This window comes from Panthera tigris, chromosome X (assembly GCF_018350195.1).
Source record: "Panthera tigris isolate Pti1 chromosome X, P.tigris_Pti1_mat1.1, whole genome shotgun sequence".
Lineage (NCBI taxonomy): Eukaryota > Metazoa > Chordata > Mammalia > Carnivora > Felidae > Panthera > Panthera tigris.
This window is the reverse complement of record NC_056677.1, coordinates 27,641,384-27,662,640: the sequence shown is the minus strand read 5'-3', so window position 1 is coordinate 27,662,640 and position 21,257 is coordinate 27,641,384. Positions and strand designations below refer to the sequence as shown.

The 21,257-nt window shown below is 34.6% G+C and overlaps 1 protein-coding gene across 1 annotated transcript in view; it reads left to right on the top strand.

Annotated features, from left to right (window-relative positions):
- The window catches only part of DMD (dystrophin), a 1,614,661-nt gene that overhangs the window by 433,060 nt on the left and 1,160,344 nt on the right, over positions 1 to 21,257 (top strand). The window contains exons 34-37 of the mRNA XM_042974140.1: positions 5,407 to 5,529; positions 7,898 to 8,035; positions 10,802 to 10,954; positions 11,822 to 12,004. Of these exons, the coding sequence (XP_042830074.1) occupies positions 5,407 to 5,529; positions 7,898 to 8,035; positions 10,802 to 10,954; positions 11,822 to 12,004 (597 nt within the window). The remainder of the gene's footprint in view (positions 1 to 5,406; positions 5,530 to 7,897; positions 8,036 to 10,801; positions 10,955 to 11,821; positions 12,005 to 21,257) is intronic.

The following is a 21,257-nucleotide window of genomic DNA, read 5'->3' as shown; positions in this document are numbered from 1 at the left end:
CTTTTGTGTCCGTTTATCTGTTTATTAACCCTCCTCATGTTTTACTTTATTTGTATTTTGTATGACTATCCAGTCAATGTTAAAGCTCTTAAGATGGAAAGGTAAGTAAAAAACGAAGTTGTGGGAAACCTATGCCTGGTGTATGGTATATGCTCTCCCCTATGATATTATGATCTTTGTTTGATTATTTTCTATGTATTCTAAAACCTATCTTGTGTGCATTGTCTAACATTGTGTGATTTAATTGTGATTCTAGTTCTGTGGTCATATATTTTCTTTAAATTCAATAGAAGTAATTTATGCAATAATTATGATTTATCCACCATTGTTTTCAATTTCTTTAAATAATTTATCATAATTCTCAATCTAAAAGGCAAACACTAGATACTTTATATGTTTTAAGCTTTGCTGACTCAAGAGGGAGCTATTAAATTTTGGGTGCTTGCTTATTATGCGTTTCTTTTATAAAGTTTTATAAGAATTCTAAATTACAAAGGCAAGAAAGACCAAGGAATGACATGTAAAGCTTCAATTGGTCAGGGAAGTGCCTTCCATATTCAAATTGTGATGACCTAATGGTAACCAGTGAAGTCTTAAGGAAGCATTTAAATTTTTCTAAGTCCTTGTATCTGAATGAAGAGTAATAATCACGTGCATGTCAAATGGCTGGTCTGATCATGCCAATAGTACAGACAAAATAATTGGGTTGAGTATCTATGGTTATTTTGGTTACAAAATTGGTCACTGGTTACTTCAGTTAATATATTGGATGCTTTAAAACTAGTTGTTGATATAGTAAGTACCTCATCTGTACGAAAAAAAGGAGGTATATTTGCTACAGAAAATAGAGCATATATACCCTAAACTTCAAGGATCAAATACCTACTGGTGAGACAAAGCATAAACTCTTAAAAGCCATATAACATGATATTGAACATGTAAGAGACACTGCAGTACAATGTACATTAAATGAGGAATGGAAACTGCTGATCGAACATGTGGAACCCATTCCCATAAATTTTCCTATCCCCAGAAGGATTCGGCAAAATTCCTCTCAAAACATATTTGAATGTAAGTGAATGAGAGGGATATCATAAAAATTACCTGTATCCACTAAAATTTACTAAATAAAACATCAGCAGCTTGACTAACACTAGTAAGACATTACTCTTATGATGTATTTCAAACTAATAACCATTCTTTTCAAAAGTCATGGTTATAATAATTATTATTGATCTGTACTGTTTAAAAAAAGTAGCCACGAACCACATATGGCTATTATATGAAATGTGGCTATTACAAATTAAGAAGTGCTGGAAGTGTAAAATACGCAGTAGGTTTTGAAGTCTTAATATGAAAAAGTCAATGTAAAATATCTTCTATTTCATGTCGATTATAGGTTTATATGATATTTTGGATATATCAGGTAAATAAAGTATAATTAATTTGATCCTTTTCTTTTTACTTTTTAGTATGGCATCTAAAACATTTAAAATTACATATCCGAGTTGCATTCTGTTGCTCTTTAGCTGCATTGCTCCAGATAAACAAAACCTTTTGAATTCAGAGGACAGAATTTACTATAAGTTGATAAAATTTTAGGGAAATATTTATGTGACAAGTGTCTTATTGCTAACATAGACCCTAATATGTCAGCATCCTGCTTCTGCTTGTGAATTTTCAGCAAGGAGAAACTCACTACTTTACAATTAGTGCTCTTAAAAATAATAATAATTAAAAAAAAACACATTGATAGCACTAATCAGCTGTTCCTGTATTCAACTAAAATTCAGGCTCCGAGTAACTTTTACCCATAGATTCAAGTTACTCACTTTGGAGCCACACAGAATAATTCAAATCCTTACTCTGTATAGTGACCTTTTTTAACAAAAGCAAGGCAGTCTTTGATCAGGAAATCTGGACCCCACATGTACTACTAATAAAAATCTGACTTTGCATTATCTTGCTTTATTAATTAATCATGTTGTAGTAGTGTTTCCTAAAAGCTATTTGTATCTACTTACCGCATTTTTGTAGTTGGTGGTAACATTGTTGCTAGCATTTGGCCAATCAGGTCCTTTTGATTTTATACAATAGAAATTGTGTTATTTAAAATTCTAGATCGTTCAGGAGTTCCATGAAATGTTGATTCTATTATCCCATGATTAGTCCTTCATTTAGTTTCTCAGGAAATATTCATTTGTGAGTGGCTCCTTTGTACAAGGAATGACTCCATGTTGAACAAGACAGCAAATCCTTTATCTTCATGGGGTGTTCATGGAATTCATTCCTCTCTCTGCATGGTTTTGTTTTGTTTTGTTTTGTTTTGTTTTTACATACTTTTTATGTCTCCAAACAATTCCTGATGAAAATACTGCATGGGGCAGAACAAATACAAAGCCCTTTGGCATCCTCCTTGAAACTACCCTCTGTGTTGATACAGATTAATTAATCAGCAAGTTTTGTTGTTCAAAATGCTACATTGCCAAACTGAGTCTCAGTTTCTCCATGTCCATCATCAAAATTTAATGACTTTGTCAAATACCTTGGCAAAGTAGAAATGCTAATGCAATAAGCATTTATTTTATTCTTCATAAACCATATGTTTTCAAAAGAATATCTTTTAATGAAGTCATGGATGGGTACAGTTTTGAGAGGCAACATTAAGAGTCAATATTTATTGAGTGTTTATCATATGTCATATGGATACATAGGATTTAGGGAGAAAATAGTAACCGATATGAACTGAGCATTTATTGTATCTCAGGCAACATTCTAATTTATTTGATTCTCATAACACCCCTGTAAGGTAGATATTCTTCTTATCTTCACGCTACAATAGAGTAACTGGACTCAAAGAGGACAAATAACTTGTGCAAGATCCCCCAGCTACTAAATGGTGGCATCCCAATTCAGTCTAGGTGTTCTCATTCAGGAGCTTGGGCTCTTCGCCAAAGATTAAAAACATTCTAAAGGCCAAGGTGGGAGGTAATACACAGAGTTCACCAATAGGCTTGTAAGAAAGGTTGATACTGGGAATGCTTAAATAAGGCTAGAAAGGTCCTTGGGACAATGTTAGGGGAAGCCTTGACTATAATGTTGGAGTTCAGGCTTTATTCTACTTGTACTTTTTAAATAGAAAACTAGGTTAATGAAAGCCGTGTTTTTGTAGCATACTGACCTGATCGCAGTGCACAGGATGGAACTGGTGACATGAGAAGGAGATTATACCCCTATAAGGAGGTTGTTGCCTTAATTCCTGTGTGAGGACTAGGAGATATGGTATCTCTGGGAATAGAAAGCAAGTAGATCATGGTGAATGAGTTCACAATGATTTTACTAGAGTGAAGTGTTGAAAAATAACATGACTCACATTTTAAGCTTGGATGAGTGAGAAAAGTAGTCTTCTATTTACAGAACTAGGGAAGTTGGTGTTGCAAGCAGCTTGGGGGAAAGATAATGAGCTCCTTTCTAGATATGTTGAACTTGAAGTGAGGTATCAGCTGGCTCTAGGAGAGTCTGTATTAAAATTCAGAAGTGAAGCACCAGCTAAAGATGAATATTTGGGAGGTGTTATGAAAGTTACAGTTAAATTTTGGAAGATAATACAATGCATTTAGTCAAGCAGTATTGCGAAAGAGGCATAGAGACCTGAATGTGAAGCCTTTGAAATTACCATCTGTATTGGATTATATGGAGATAGAGTGAGCTAGATAGGAAGCGTACAAAGAGGTAGAACAGATAAATCTGCCGGCAAATGGACCCATTTTATTTTGACACCCAAGCACTCAATAAAAGTTTTTGTAAATAGTACCTATCATTTTATTTTCACAAAATTATGTGGAACAATGAAGTCGTTCTAATTAAAAATTAGCAAATGCGAACAATTCAGTGACACAGAATAGTATCACATTAAGATTGTTTCGTCTTGATGCTAAAGCTTTTTTTTTTTTTTTTTGCTTTTACCACACTTTGAGCAATATGTTTTTAAAGCGTAGAAGTATGTTGATAATACAGAGATGGAAACATCCCTTAAATATGTGTACGATACTATCATTCTCTACTGGTTCAGGAACCTTTTATGACTTTTCACATTGTGGATGTTCATTAGGATTTAAAAGCAATATTGAAAATGAGTCACTTTTCAAAAGAGCCCATAAATCCTTTCTGGTGTGTGTAAAAGTGCCCGGAAGATAACTGTATACTCATGTTGTATGTGGCAGCCGTGTTCTGGTGAACGGCATTTGATTCTTCACTTCTTCATTAGTAACTATACCTTTAGATACTTGGTTTTTCCTTGAACACTTATCTTTGTTGTCCTCTAGGAGATGCCATTTAATAAAGAGTAAGACTATGGCTGGGAATGTGATGGGGAGCAGTAGATGGGGACCACACTTGATACATGCAGTCATCCAGGCATAAGACACTGAGGGTCGTTCCTGAGTTGGTTTTACAAGTTGGGAAATGGTTGGCTCTGTAAGAAAATAAGATTTCTCTATGTCATCTGTGAATTTTCAGAAGCTATGAGGGAGAAAAAATTTCCTAGTGTGTTACTGTGAAGAAATTGAATACAGGGTAAAGATCAATAGAATGCATATTTTCTTAACTGTTGGAACTTTGATAATTAAATCTTGCCTACTCTTTCGAATATATATTTGATTTACAATGTAGTTTTATTCATCGCTCTTCAAGTGGTTTCCTTAGAGAAAAAGGTTTTCAAGTTTTTTGAGACTATGGTCATTATGAATTTCAAACTCAAAGAAACTGTGATGTTTGTAAGGTTGGAAAACATACATTCAGATTTTTATGTGAAATGTTCTGGGTTCATTCATTTGAATTTTTTTGTGTGTGCTACCAAAGAAAGCATTCCTAAGGCAAGCTCCTGGCATTGTTTGTCTTATGAGAGTGTGCCTGTCATATTTTCCATGCTAAAAATGTCATTTAAAATATTGGGGCAGATGGCTGTGTAGTTTTCTGAGGATAAGGAGACAATTCTGCATTTCTACCTGAGGTTACTGTTACTTGATGTATGAGGCGAATTTCTGAGAAGACATATTTACACAAATGGTATTTATATCAGAATATTTTAAATAAGATCAAATTCAACTTTAGAATATTAACAATTAGCTCAGTCGACTATATGGAAATTGGCTTTGTTGAAAAAACAAAATAACGAATTGCATTATCTTGCATGTATGTTGAGCTCTGATAATGTTACGTGTTTGCCTTTATTTGCATCCTCAGGTACTTTCCCAGTTGTATTTCAAAGCTTTCATAAAATATAATGTGGAAACATAATGCATGTCATTATTTTAGCAACAGGAGGTTGAACAAATGTAATTTTGGGGGTTTATGTTTCTAATAAAAAGTAATTTTGATTTAAATTAGCACTATCTTTTTTTTTAGGCCTCCATTCCTTTGAAGGAATTGGAGCAGTTTAACTCAGATATACAAAAATTGCTTGAACCACTGGAGGCTGAAATTCAGCAGGGGGTGAATCTGAAAGAGGAAGACTTCAATAAAGATATGGTAAATTGGTTGTGATAAAAGTGTGAATGAACTAGGAGTGAAAATGAATAAATAGTTGGAAAGAAATTAGATAACTCAAGTCTCCAACTCGATTCTCAGTGCATACCTTGCCCATTTTGTGATTCTAATGATTTATTACAAATGCAAAGTATTCTTGTTGAACCTTTATTATGAATGCCAAATTACTATGGTATGGTCACATAGGAGCACTTGCAGATCCTAATAAACAGTTCAGCAGTTTTGTTTTGACCTGTGCAATTTTCAAACTCAGAGGACAGAATGTAATGGGGGGAAAAGAGTTAAATCAAAAGATTAACTGGACATTTAATAAGAAACTCAGCCATTGAGGATGGCTGATGTTTTGTGTCAGTCATGATTTTTGGTAATTTAATGTTTGTGTCAGAGAAGAGGTATTACAAACAATATAAAAAATATTTACTAAAGTTTACTACAAACTAGTTTTGCCAAAAAGTCAATTAAATAGTACATTAGATGTCTAAAATATGTATGAATTCATGCTGCTTATTTCATGGGAGTAAAGGAATATAACCATGTGGGCTCTTCCCAAACTCATAACATTCTCCTTTCAACCCTGATTAATTTCAAAATATCTGTTACATTTCTCTCTGGCTTGAATAGTTCTGCATCACATCCCTTTTTCCTGACTTATTTCTCCTTCCACATCCTTTTCACAATTTCCTTTTCCCCCTTCCACAGCCATCACCAATGTGGCATTCTTAACCTTTACATATGTCATGCTCGAGATTTCTCAGACACACATCAATGCTAGGAACTTCTCAGCCATGCTTTAAAATGATATTACAAGGCAGTATATAAATTTTAGATTGTAGGTATGGGAAGCAATAGGAAAACTATTTCCACTAATCTTAGTTCTCAGTGGTAACAATTCTGAGTTCCTGGAGCTGCCCGAAATCAGTCCGTTCTCCCCATGTATGGGGTTTGGTGGCCTTGCCAACTCAGCTCATGGAAAGAAAGTCAAGAAGAGGTTTTCCAAGATGCTGAGTTACACCTACCTCTCCTTCATGTCAAAGAAGAAACCCAAGGGTCCCGAGGTGAAAAAGAACACTGCTTACCTCTTGGGGTGTTCACAGACTCTGCCCTATAGCCGTCACCTGGCATGGGGAAAGAAATGAAGTGGGATTTTTGTTACTGGTTTTTTGGTTTTTGTCCTCAGCCTTAGGAAATGTCGCAGACTTTTTAAAATAAGGAAGGTCTTTCACAAATTATAAACGTATCTCTATGTTATATTTTGTTAAACTAGTAACTGACACATCTCAGATAAAAATGATGTTCCTCTGAAAAAATAATTCTTCAGTTGTGTATAGTGGTTTAAATATGCGTTGCAGATGTAAATAGGTACCTCTGAGTACTATGAATGATTACACACAAATACACATACATGTGACTTTTAAAAAAATTGTCTAATATTTGTTATCTTAGCTCATCAGACTCCCTTGAGGGCCATGCAAGGTGAACCTCTGCAAAAGAAAGTTTTCATATACTGAGTTCAAAGAAAGATAGGACACCAGAGATGGAAAATCACCTGGTCACATGTGCTGTCCTGTTAAACTGGCACTTATTCAAATAATTTTATTTCAAAGTAAATAAAATAAAAATATTATTCTTGGAGTTTAAAAAACTAAATGCATTCTGAACATTGTAAAAATAATTTCCCTAACCTACATTTTAATACTTATTTGATTAGAGTTTTTAAAAACAACACACATTAATGATACATTTGTAGAAATTATTTGCAATATTGACAGCAATCTAGCACATCATTTTTTACTAACGCCCTTATATTTGTCATGAATTTGGACATATAGGTTATTTAAAATAGATGATTAGCTAGAAATTAGTGTACATTTAAAACAAAACACATTCACTTAGGAGTGAGTGTGGTAAAATTTTAAAAATAGTTGCTGTCTCACACTCACACATCCACATCCAATATTCCTGCATGGGCTGATTAATATTATAAATGACAAGTTTAGTTCACTTCTCCAAACTTGTTTAATTTCTAGATATGCCCTAAGAAATCAAAGCCACTTGATGACTTGGGTGAAACGATGAAATAAGTTACAACCTGATCTTCCTACACGTGCCCCCAGTCAAGTGTGGTCCTTTTGAACTAGATGGGAGGAAACTTCCTCCTTTTAAGAGCTACAGTAAACCACTTAAAAGAAAAAAAAAAAAACTGTGAGCACAATATCTTAGAATAATAGTCCTGAAAGTTTAAAATTGGAATTTTTTGTGTGTGTTTCAGTAACATGTCTTATTATCTCTGTTAACGATGTACAGCTTTTTAAAAACCAAAATGAAGACTGTACTTGTTGTTTTTAATCAGAGTGAAGACAATGAGGGTACTGTAAAAGAATTGTTGCAAAGAGGAGACAACTTACAACAAAGAATCACAGATGAGAGAAAGCGAGAGGAAATAAAGATAAAACAGCAGCTGTTACAGACAAAACATAATGCTCTCAAGGTATTAGAGCTAAAATTATAATATACCTTGCCTGTGGGTTTTTTTTCTTTCATGTGTAGGGTAAATTATATTGTGCATCAATAAAATCTGCTTAAGAATCTTAGTCCCCAGAGATACGTTTTTTTCCTGTTTCAGTGTGTGTGCTTTATTTAACATTTTTGAGTGGTGTCTTTGATTTTGAAAGATGTATTACTTAAAAATTTGTGGGTTTTTTGCTTAGATTTTTCTGGGTAATGATTGAAAAAATATTAACATGCTTCAGTCACAGTGTTTATACATTTGATTTTCTAATACAGTTTTTTTATGATATTTTTACGTCTGTCTTGCAAAATCTGGTTAACTGCCAGAATAACCAATTTATATTTTTTCAGGTTTTCTGCTTCCTATAGTTTACTGATTTTACTTAAAGTAGGTCCAGTCTTTTGGTAACCTAATATGCATTTAGTAAGGCCTGGAATTCTACTTAATTTTTTTCAATTAACTTCATTTTGCCTTTAAGAGAGTCGCTCTTTGCAACTGACTAAGCATCTACAGAGTCTAATTTCATTTATATAGGAATCCTCAAAAAGAATCTTAATGTCCTTGAAGAAAAACTGGCCCTCTCATATTAACCAGTGGTAGGGGATAGCTTCAACCCCCATGTGATTCACATGGCTTTGTGCAGAAAGGAGAGAATAGGGTTGTTTGTTTTTTTTTTCTATAATAATAATTAGGAAGTTCTTAACATGAGACTGGACATGTGAAGAGTTTTGTGAAATAACCTTTTATTTTTTTAATGTGCTTTTCAATATTCCGTATTGGCATGCATGGCTGATTTTCTAATACTGTTAATTGCCAAGCTTTTCATTGTAAATCACTCGTATAGAGCTATGTAGCTATGTGGGTAGATCCACCTACTAGGTGGATGGAGTCTGCTTTCACTATGCAAATAAGAGCGTAAAACCTTTCCCCATATAGTCATACAACCAAATAAACACTGCTGAGAATGTAATTACACAATATTGTGCCTGCAAGGAATCCACAAGGAAAGTCTAATTGGCCAGCAGGTGTTCTGAAGGTAACTGCTGATACATACAGTAAATAGAAAAGGCATCTTCCTTGAGGGAGTGCAAGAGCAAGCCATAATGTGCTCAGAAAAATCAGAAAGCTGTGTAATTCACACACTTCCAACTGTGACCAAGCTTTCAGAAGCATCTACACTGGTCATATGATGATACGTGTCCTACTGAACAGCAGTGTTTAATGGTTATCTGGCATATCTCTAAAGAGATCTATATAATGTCTCTAAATATCTTTACACATTACACAGCACCTTGTGCTTAGGGAATGAGAGGAGTTTCAGATTTTATGACCACAAGCCCTTTCTCTTGGCCAAGATTTGAGTCGTGTCACGAAGAAGACATGGCTCAGCTCTCGTTCGCGTGGCTGTATCTTGGTACCTTTGAAAAAAGCAGCATTCCATCTGGCTCATCCCAGGCATTTATTACCTCCACAGGAGGTTTAGAAATTCAACTAAAAATGTAAACGGCAGTAAATTTTACATCCTCAGTTTTAAACCAAAAGGAGAACGAAATTTAGATCACTCTTGCAAATAAATATTAAAAGCAGTTTTGAAAATGTATTCCACCTGCCAAACTACTCTACACCATCAAATTCAGAAACTATATTATCCTTCCAAAGGGCTCCAGTTCTAGTCCTTATGAAATACTTCAGAGAAGGTCAGAACGTTCCAAAGCAATGAATATTTCAGCAATTCTTTGATATTCATTATTTTCTTTTGCTCCAGTTAAATCTGTACATGAAACCCTAATTGCTACTGTTCTGAAGAAATGAAAGCTGTATTCTGAGCTCTTATGTTCCCTTGTGTTACCATATAATGGCATTATAACAAATTCTATTGATCGGGGAAGACATTGGGCGAGCTTGTAAGGAACAAGATGATTAATTTCCCCCCTTTGTTGATTTATTAAGCAGTTGCCCTTATTTATCTCATCTGGTTGATTGGAAGCCATGCACTTTCCCTTTTCTTTTTTAACTAATTCATCATTTTGCATTTGGAACATGAGTTGATATAATAAAAAAAGTTGGCCATGCAAGCCTCAAAAGAGAAAGCATTTTTGTAATAGTTGTCATTTTCATGTACACTCACAGATATATCTTTCACACTTCTCTCTATCTATATATATATAGAGAGAGAGGGAGAGCTCAAAGCAATTTACATGATAACTCAGATGATTTTATATTTCTAATCACAAAATATTCACGGCCTATGAAACTTTTTGCAGGGGTTTCTAAAACCATGAATGTAGTTGCTTGGCTATGTAAACTTAAACTTTTATTGACGAACCCGGGGCTGAAGATCTAAATTTTAGATTTTTTATCTGTTTTAAAAGTCAAATGTAAACTCATTAAATGGGCGCAAATATCTAGTTAATTCATTTGTATTCATATACTAAACTGTTTCACATAGACTACATGACAATATAGTTGACTCATTTACTCAATTCAGTATGAGATTTCTCAACAAATTTGAACATGCCAGGAGACAATACTTTATGTGGGTTGTCCAGTTTTCTTAGCTTTGTCTTAGTAGGTCCTGCCACACGAATACCTCATTGATTCATCTATTTGTATATTTAGCATTTAAATGTGAATTTAAGTAAAGCTGTACGAGAAGATGAGGGATTCAGTATTTTTAAATAACTGCAGCCAGAAGTGTCCTATACATATATATTGATATTGTAATAATATCTGCACCATGAACAGGATTTGAGGTCTCAAAGAAGAAAAAAGGCTCTAGAAATTTCTCACCAGTGGTATCAGTACAAGAGGCAGGCTGATGATCTCCTGAAATGCTTGGATGACATTGAAAAAAAATTAGCCAGCCTACCTGAACCCAGAGATGAAAGGAAAATTAAGGTAATGTTGTTTTAGAATGTCAATACTAGATTTTATTGCTACAGTTTAATTTCTTTACCTTAACATGGGTGGATGATATTTGAAATTGTTGCTGTTTCCTCTTTTAGCGTGCTCTCTGGTTTGCTGCGTTTCCTCGTATTGTGTGTTGTTTTAGTAAATGTGCTGTATTAAGTGTTTTTCAATTGGCCTATTGTTGAATGAATAAAATGTTTTATTTTTAGACAATGTAAAATGAGTTAAGAAATGTCGTATGTTTCCTGGTAAAATTGTAATTGACTCTGTGTATCTTTGTTCCAGATGAACAAATGACTTATCGGTATATGGACGGCTTCTTTCTCATGTTAGCACATTCATTTCATCAGAGCATCTTCACACATCAGTGTCAAATCTCTGTAGATTTATTTGCATATTGTCTGAAGATGTTTTTTTTTCCTGTTATTATTTTACACTTTTGATTTTGCTTCATTCTCTGTTGAGTTCCTCAAAACTTTTAAAAAAGAGAATAAATAGCCACTCGCCCTCTAAATTATATTCTATGTGGATGGTCCCTAATCAGTAATGAGTAGCCACTTCAGTTTGGGTCAACCCCCAAAACACTAGAGGAACTGAGAAGAAAGAAAAATGTTAGATCAATTTAAATATTTTCTTAGGGAGCGTATCTAAAACTGAGCATTCAAAGGATAACTGAAATACCATTTGGATTCTTGGGTGAAGATGACAGTGATGGCTTCCATATTTGTAAATTACGGGAAATGACAATAAAATGGCAACAGCCTAGGAGATTTCTGAGAGAAGTATGTGCTGCTTGCAGGTTGGTTGATGTGGTTAGCTAACTGCCCTGGGCCCTGTATTGGTTTTGCTCAATAGGAAATTGATCGTGAATTGCAGAAGAAGAAAGAGGAGCTGAATGCAGTGCGTAGGCGAGCTGAGGGCTTGTCTGAGGATGGGGCCGCAATGGCAGTGGAGCCAACTCAGATCCAGCTCAGCAAGCGCTGGCGGGAAATTGAGAGCAAATTTGCTCAGTTTCGAAGACTCAACTTTGCACAAATTGTGAGTTGTTACTGGCAAACCCACGTATGTGTTTGCAACTACTACTCTAATAACAGAGGCCAACTAACAGGAAAAGACAACCTGGGTGCAATTTCAGGCTTCTCATATGCATTCTGCAAGTGAGTAGCTTGCCCTCGCTTTGGGCTTCGGCAACAACTAGAGGTTAAGTTTTCAGATTAAAAACACAAGAAATTAACAGCACGGAGGAAACCGCCCCTTTACCAAAAATGAAAACTACATCTTAATTTGTTTTGCCACATCATTTTTTTCATAACATTGGCAATGTGAATTTGTCAATTGATCATACATTTACTTTATTTCAGTGTCTGATCCAAAAATATGTATTGCTTTCCTGAGACCATCCCATGCTAATTTTACTTTCTTAATGTATACATAGTAAACAATAAATCTCTTGTGAACCACCTTCTTATATCAACTTGCATAAGAATCTTATGTCATTGACTTCAAGAATAGTAGTTTAGTCCTTGTATCTGCCCTAGCTACTTAATGGGTTAAAAGGCTTTTTAGACTTGGCTGCCTAATAAGATGGCTTATAACTGACAGCAGATTGGATAATATCAAATATTGTGACTACTGAAATATTACAAGCCAAAGGGAAAAGGAGCAACTGTTCTTTTAAACAACTGAATGGAAAGTTTGTGATTTTATTTTTAAAAAGGCAATTCATAATCATAAGCTTGGTCTTCATAGTTCTTTTTTTGGTAATAAGGTATAAACCATAGAATTTTTGAAAAAATATTTTTGTTCCTATTCTGAGATACCATAACGAGAAGAGGAATGGTTACTGCTATGTAATTTTGCAAAAATAATGCTCCTCACAAGACAAGTGTGTCAAAGTCTGGGAAATAAGGATTTATTATTCGGTTGGGTTGACTCACATGAAACCCGCAGATACTCCATCATTTTTGATCTATGTAAATGACAGTTTCGCTGTTTTCAACCTTCAGATGAGACTTTTTTGGGAATTTCTTATGGGTTGATTCCATTTAATTTGGCATATTTAAAAAATATGCCTTAGATGACGTAACTTTATTTTATAAGTGTACAATTTTGTTAACGCTGCTTATTAACCAAGGGAAAACACACTGCATATTATTGTTGATTGTATTTACACATTAGAAAAATCCATGAATACACTGCCTTTGATGAAACCCAGTACCCTAAGATTTAATAGCCACTGAATATTCTGAGAAATTGGAAGAAGTAATATAATATATTGCGACTATATTACACTTGAAGTCCAATTCCAGCTGATTGCACATTTCAGCCTATTATCCTTCCTGTTAGATGTTATGAACATAATATGTCATAAATCACTGAAGCTTACACTAACAGAAAGCCTGTGTGTATGGATACAAAATGAATTGAAAGATTAAGGCAACCATAAAGAAAATTCAAGTAAAATATTTTCTCTCAATTTAATAGATCATTCAGGGACAAGTCTCTTGCTTTGATTTATCTGACTACTAACTAATTTCTCCATTCCAATTTTCCCATATCTTGACAAATCATATATGCAGGATTAATTTTTTTTAGAACCTGGTCCAGGTAAGTTATTAACATTTTATAGTTAAATAGACACAAGATCAAAAATCTACACAAACCAACCACTCAAAATGTCATTATGCCTTCATACATAAAAGGACTCTTAACACGTATTTGTAAAGTGTAATGGTGGTTGGTAAAATCAAGTAAGGATTTTTTTGAACCAGCATAACATTTTAAAAATCATACTAAAATGCTATGATACATTTCCTCTTAAAGTTTCTTCTTGATTTTATATCTGAGAGATCCAAAATTCACAAGGTGCCTGGGATGGGAAAATATTTTTACGTGAACTCTGGTTTTCTGTGATCACAGAAGCAATAACAATACGTATGAAGACTAATCAATTTAATACTACAGTTATATTTGGCTTTGAATTTTAATTAGGACCAAAAGGTGATAGAGAGGGAGAGATCCAAGATGTATCTTTTTATTCCACTGATTACTCATATATATCAAAAAACTGATTTCACATGTCTGCAACTTGGTTAGAGTCATCTTACCCAATTTTCATACACTGAGGCCATTTGAGATTAGCCACGAGTGAACAGCTTAACCAGGAGTTATGTTTGGAATAATCCTACAGTGGCCCTGATCCTGGACAGGTAGTCATAACTTCAGTATTCTTTCTTTACTGCTCCCTGGTTCTTTTTCTCTTGCTCTCATCTTTCATTCTCCCCAATGTCCCTTTCTGTTCTCTCTAGATGTAAATTCCAGACTTTGTTTGATGCAGTGATTTTCGGTTAGTCTTTCATATCTTAGGAGTAGCAATTCAAGATTGCAGGTGGTACTATAAAGTGCCTAACAGTTGAGAGCTGTGTTCAAAATGTGAAGTTTATTTTCCTTATTTCAGAGATAAAGGCTCAAAAATGGACTAAGCAGTGCACACTTTGTGCACTTCAGGAAATATGTCCATGTCAGAGCTACATATGGTCATAATAAAGCTCAGACAAGGCCGAGAACTTTGAGGGAACCATCAGGCAGCCCTGAGCCAGACAGGCATGTAGACCAAAGCAGAGTACCAAGGGTCACCAGATGATGGTCCTCAGGACAATCCGAGAGACCGTAGAGAAGGGAAAACAGATTGGGAGGAATCCGAGTATTCAGGAGGTTGAAGCCCCAGTCCTAGTTAGGAATAGAAGACATTTCTAATATGCTTCCTGTTGTCTTGAGACCTGGCTGCTCATTGAAGACCAAGTGATGATTGTAAACCGAACATAAGGAATTTCTCCGTAGGATGTTTCGTAACACCTGTGTGGTCTAGTAAAAAGGCCACTTTCTGGGGTGAACCGCCCAGAATATGTATCCCAGTTACTCTGTCTGCTAACTGTATGCTCATGGGTAAATATCCCTCAGCCTGATTTCTCTCACCTGTGCCATGGAAATATGGACTTTTGTGATAATGAAATATGGCGGTATTTGTAAAACACCTGCTGTATTATAAGGGCTCAGTGGCTTAAAATTTTCTTTCTTCTTCTTTCAGTTGATACTGGAATAGGGACATGATTTTTAATTTCTTTTATATATATACACATATATATGTATATATATACATATATACACATATATATGTATATATATACATATATACACATATATATGTATATATATACATATATATATAATATAGAGAGAGATTTATAATTTTATTAGCAACAGATAGATATATTTTGTTCAATGTAGGTTACAGAGTAGATTCCATAATCCGTGAACAGGTAGTTTTATGTAGAGTCACAAAGTATTTGCAGGAAATTTCATGCCAAGCTGGTGATTGTACCCCATGAAGGCATAATTCCCCATAAACACATCCATAATACCCTGTCTAAATTCCTATATCCTACAGAAAGGTAGAGAAAGAGGTAAGAAAAAAACCGAAGGCTTTGAAAATTTCTTAATGGAAACTTATGTGTAATTTTTATTAAGCATAATTGTAGCATTTGAAAGTTAATCTCCCAGAGATCAAGATCATGTAGCCAAAAAATTGCACAAAGTACCACCACAATCCAGGGCTATTGTGGAACTCCTAAGCAAAATTAGGTCACAGACTAAAATTATAATGGTTAAGAAAAAATTCTTTTCATAAATTATATTAACAGATGCCAAAAAATAAAAGAATGCACATCTGAGGAAATTAGACATAAGAGAACAATCAGGAAAGGACATTAAAATAAATGTTTATGGAGTGCCGGGATGGTTCAGTTGGTTGAGCGTTTGACTCTTGATTTCAGCTCAGGTCATGATCCCAGGATCGTGGGATGGAGGGAGCCCTCCGTTGGACTCTGTGCTGAGCATGGAACCTGTTTAAACTTCTCTCTGTCTTCCCCTATGCCCTTCTCCCCCACTTGTGTGCTCTCTCTCTCTCTCTCTCTCTCTCTCTCTCAAAAATTTTTTAAACATAAGTGTTTAAACTTTTTAAAGTGTTGTATTTTTTTAATGTTCAAAAATATTTTTAAAAAGAATGGAATGGAATTCCTACAATAAACGCAAACCATTTTGCATAGGGAAAAGGAAGATTGGAAATAATAACAGGTCCAGAGATTAAAATATAATTACTAAAATAATAACCCATAGAACTTTTTAAATAGTGGATTCATTAGAGAAGAAAAATGAATGCATTAATTGAACGATGCTGAGGATAATTTTGCTTTGCTGAAAATACTGGTAGATGCAGAGAATGGAATAAAAAACTCAAATATATGCCGGAAAAGATTTCCAGACTGAAAAAGTAGAGAGCCTGGGAAATAGAGAATATTTTATATAAATGACTGACATGTAACAAAATTGAATAAATCTCACTTTACTTGGGTCCTCAGGTTGAATAAAGGTCAGCCAGTCTGGAGTATGTACGAACAAGTCACACCTAACTAGGTTTGAATGAAACTCAGAACAGCATTGATGAGGAAGGTATTATAAAAGCTACTGAGGACCAAAGAAAGAATACCTACGGGGTGACAAAATTGACCGTAGACTTTTCATCAACAATAGATATTAAAAGACAATAGACTAATACCTTCATGTCCTGTAAACTGTGACTCAAGAGTGAAGACAAAATATTTTCAGACATGCAAGTATTTTCAGATCAACAAAAACTGTGAGAATCTATTACCTATATATTCTTGCTGAATTACTAAATGGTCTAGTATAAAAAAGGAGCATGAAGCCAGATAGAAGGAGCAAGCTATATAAAGCTGTATAGAATACTATATATAAAGAAGGATTTTTTTCATTAAATCTTGTACTCAGCCACTAAAATTGTAGCAAGCACAGCAAAGGAAAACATGGAGTGCTAGGAGAATGTAGAAGTGATTGAACTCAATTTACAGGAGAATACAATAAACAAAAGGCTCATTCTGGAAGGTCACAACAAGTATAAGGTTTGTGCCTAATATTTTCAGTGTGAATTACTGTCAATTATCATGTTTCTAGGAAGCAAAAACAAAAACAAAAACAAAAACAAAACACCAAAAACATAGTAAACCTTTGGGATAGGTGTATATACATGACCTGTCATAGGAATGGGAGCAAAAATAATGCACACGTCTGAGCAAAAGTTGGAGAATGAATGTTCCTTTTCTTAAATACAATAATTCCACTTGCCCTGAGTATCCTGTGGCTTCAAATAACAAGTAAATAATGCTGATAATCAACATTTTATATCTAAGAACTCTTTATTCGCCTTCTTCTTTTGGGTGCCTAACAGATATGTCAAACATAACCGAGTGAAGAATTAACTGGTTGTGTCCTCCATGTAATTTGGCTCTTACCAAGCTCCCTGGTAAATTACCCTGTCACTTCCGTCAAAAACCCAGACATTATGCACAATTGGTCTTTTCTCATGTATTACCCATGTAATTCATTTCAAATTCTCTTGGTTCTTCCCACACAATACAGCTTTAATCAGACCACTCCTTAGTATCTGCATTGTGGAAACCCTGGTCTACAGCATAATCATCTCTCATCTGAGTTACTTCAGCAGCCTCTAACCTTTGCTTCCAGCCTTTCCCCACCTACACTATGATCTTTCTGGTGAACCAGACTGCTCCTAAAGCATGAGTGAGATTCTATCAAGCCCTTGCTGCTCATTACCCTTTCAGTGCAATCCTGTGAGCTCAAATCCTATACGATTTGATTCCTGCCTACCCTAATATTCCAACTTTATCTCCCTTTTTGCCATTTTTCTGTCACAGAGGCACAACATTTCTCTCCATACTTAAACCCACCGACACCGTTTCCATTTCAGGGCCTTTATATATGCATTGTTTCTTCATGGGCTATTTTTCACCTAGACTCTTATGAGGGTGCTGTAGCGTAGACATCCTTCCATTTAGTGACAAATAAGCATTTCGTAGAGTGTTGATGTATAATCTGGACAGGTAATACTTAATAGGGTGTGGTTTTTTTTTTTGGTATTTTAAAGACATTTTAATACTTTGTATAAGTATTCATTTCTATTGGAATTCTCTAGAAGAAAAGGGAACTACTATATTGCGAAGGATAGCTTTTAGTTTATCAGAGTAAATTGCAATAAGATATGTTAATAACGTTAGAAGCACACATTTCTAAAATATACAAGTTCTTGAAGAATTGATAGAAAATTAATTTTTAGTAGATTTACTTTAAGTGCCAAAGAAATGTATTATATAAATTAGTCCATATGTGATAATTTTGTAAGACGACAGCACTTTCCTAATGTGAGCATTCCTCCGCTAACTTAAAAATTGTTTGAAGTTGAATCGAACTTTACCTTTATAAACAGCTTTCACATATATCTAGTCTGTTTCCATGAATAACGCCTCTTGAGTATTATTTTCATTGTCATTTTACAGTCAAAAAATGTAAATGAAGTTAATTACATTTATCGAAGGACATGTGTAAAATGTAGAAGGTACCACGCTTGAACTCAGTGCTTCCTGAAATGTGGAAGTCATTCAAAACAAAGAAAAATATCTAGCGTCTCAATAAGTTTGAGAAACACTGAATTAAGCAAAGTTCCCTTACTCCAGAACTTGGCAGGGCTTTTGATATGCAAATGTGATTATGAATTTCTACAAGGGGAATAGATTCTGCAGACTTTCACATCTGGATAGTTGCAGTACAAAAGGGGAAATTTCATTTCGGTTTTATGGTAGGATTCCTGCGCGAGTGGTTGTGAAGGACTAGTGTTCTTCAGGAAAAAAAATAATTGGGAAAAGCTTCACTGTACTAGCATGATTTTGTTACTTTGGATTTTCTTAAAATAAAACATTGCTTCACGAGGAAAGTAACCACAGAGCTGTCATCACTGCATGTAAAATAACGTCTGAACCTAGATTTGATATTCCATTACTCATTTTTTGGTATATTTGCTCCTATCACATAATGACAACCAATTAATTTTCAGACTAAGGAGGAAACATCCTCTTTGCATAATTGCCACATAGATATTTTTTTTTCCTTTGCCTTGAAATAACAACAAAGATTGTCAGCTGCTAATGCAACATCCTTGGAGAATTGGGGAACATAAATAATTTTCTTAGAGACAGAATGTTCTTTACTAAACAGACTTGTGAATATAAAAACCTAATAATTGTTGCTAAGGGAAATGAACCAGGAGGTAGCTGCTTATAAAGTTTCTCCCTCTCAGCTTCAGTTCTGTGGTAACATATCACAAGAGTTCAGAAAGAAATCAAATAAGTCAAGATTCTTTGTCTCCCAGATTGTGATCATAATAGTTACTGCCATTTCTGTAGTAATTTTTTCTAGTCTCCAGTTAAGGAATAGAATCAATTTAATCACTGTTTGGTAAATAGAATATGTTTAGCTAGAATCACCTTCCAGGAAGATGCCAGACTGACTAACTCCTTGACCCCTCTTTTCAAATGTAAGGAAATTCTGAATAAAATATAATTTTTAAAACGTTTTAAAGACATAGCTGAGCTCAAAATATCAAATGGAAACTTCTTCCCTCACTTTGCCATAAATAAGCACATTATCTCATATGACGGTGAATCTAGATTGTGGGTCCACTGGTTAGGAGAAAGTTTCAAAGACCTTTTGCACACGTCCTTATACAACATCTAGTATAGAGATGTAGATGAAAACCCTGTCTAAACATAGAAACTTCAAGGTCTTTATTCGACATGTAGAGGGGAAATAGATATATCCTATCCACAAGCCAATTAATCTGCCAAGGATTCTGGCTAGAGAAGAAAGATCTTTGATAATTAAAACTGAGTGTGGGAGGTCTGAATTTATATACTAACTATAAGCCTCTATATTCCTAAACTGAGAAACTTGCACAAAATTGGTCCCAATATTGGTGAAATCTGCAGAGTCTTGTCACAGAATCATGCAGTAAATCATTCTTTTCAGAGTCCCACAGACACACAAAGACTGAATATTCGTTCACAGCAAAATATTATAACCCATATGAAGAAATAAATGCATGGTCACTTACAGTCATCTAACATCATGGTCAAGAGATTTAGTACTTCATGAACTTAATAGAAAACCATCACATATTCTAAAGTAAATATGTTGAAATAAGCAAGGAATAAAATAACCATAATTTATAAAACCACTGTACCACAGAAAAATATACAGGTATCTATGATGGTCACACATCAACTAAAACTTGTAGAAACCAAAAATTAGTCATTGAAATAAAAAGCTAATTATATGTGTTCAACGCATAATTCAAGAAATATGAAGAGAAAATTAGAAAGTCATTATGCTACAGCGATCAGAACATACCATGTAAAGATAAAAAATAGGGAAAATAAGCCAAACTGAGAACAGAATTAGAAGCTTTATGACTAATTGCAAAAGGAGAGGACCAAAAGGATACAGGAGAGACAATATTTAAGGGACAACAACCAAAAATTTCGCAGAACTTAAGAAACACATGAGCCCACAAACTGAATAAATACATTGGTGTCCCCACCAAGATGAGTTAAAATAGGTGTGTCAAAGCATAGAGAATATATAAATACCTTGAAAAGAACAGAACGCATATGTATGTCAACACAAGTGACTTATTTAATTGAAGGTTCTGATAATTTTAAAAATCTCCAAATTTCTATTGGATTAACATTGCAAAATCAAGACAAGGCCACTATTTTCTTTTAATTAGAGAGAGAGAGAGCGCGCAAAAGGGAAAGGAGAAGAGAGAGAGGGAGACACACAATCCGAAGCAGGCTCCGGGCTCTGAGCTGTCAGCACATAGTCTGATGTGGGGCAGAGCTCAAACTCATGAACTGCGAGATCATGACTTGAGCTGGAGTGGGACTCAAAACCAACTGAGCTGCTCAGGCACCCCAAGACAAGGCCACTATTTATAAAATAGGTTCTACCTATGTTAGAAGAACTGTTATTTTGTTGTAATGTTTATACTTGGGGCAAGGAGACGTAGGATTATATTCTGCATCTCTCATCCATGCAATGTAGACTAGATATTTGAGCCTCAGGATAAATTTAGTAACTTGTTTTCTAACAGAATTAAGGGAAATAATGAACCACCAAAAATGTTGAAGGAGTTCCAAAATATTTTTTATTTTATTCACTTTTTATTTATTTTTTATTTTATTATTTTATTTTATTTTATTCACTTTTTATTTTTTATTTTATTCACTTGCTTGTAAGATCGTATGCGCAAAGGTTGGTGTCCAGAGTCCACACTGCTAGGTATCCTGAAAAACGAAGAGCCAAC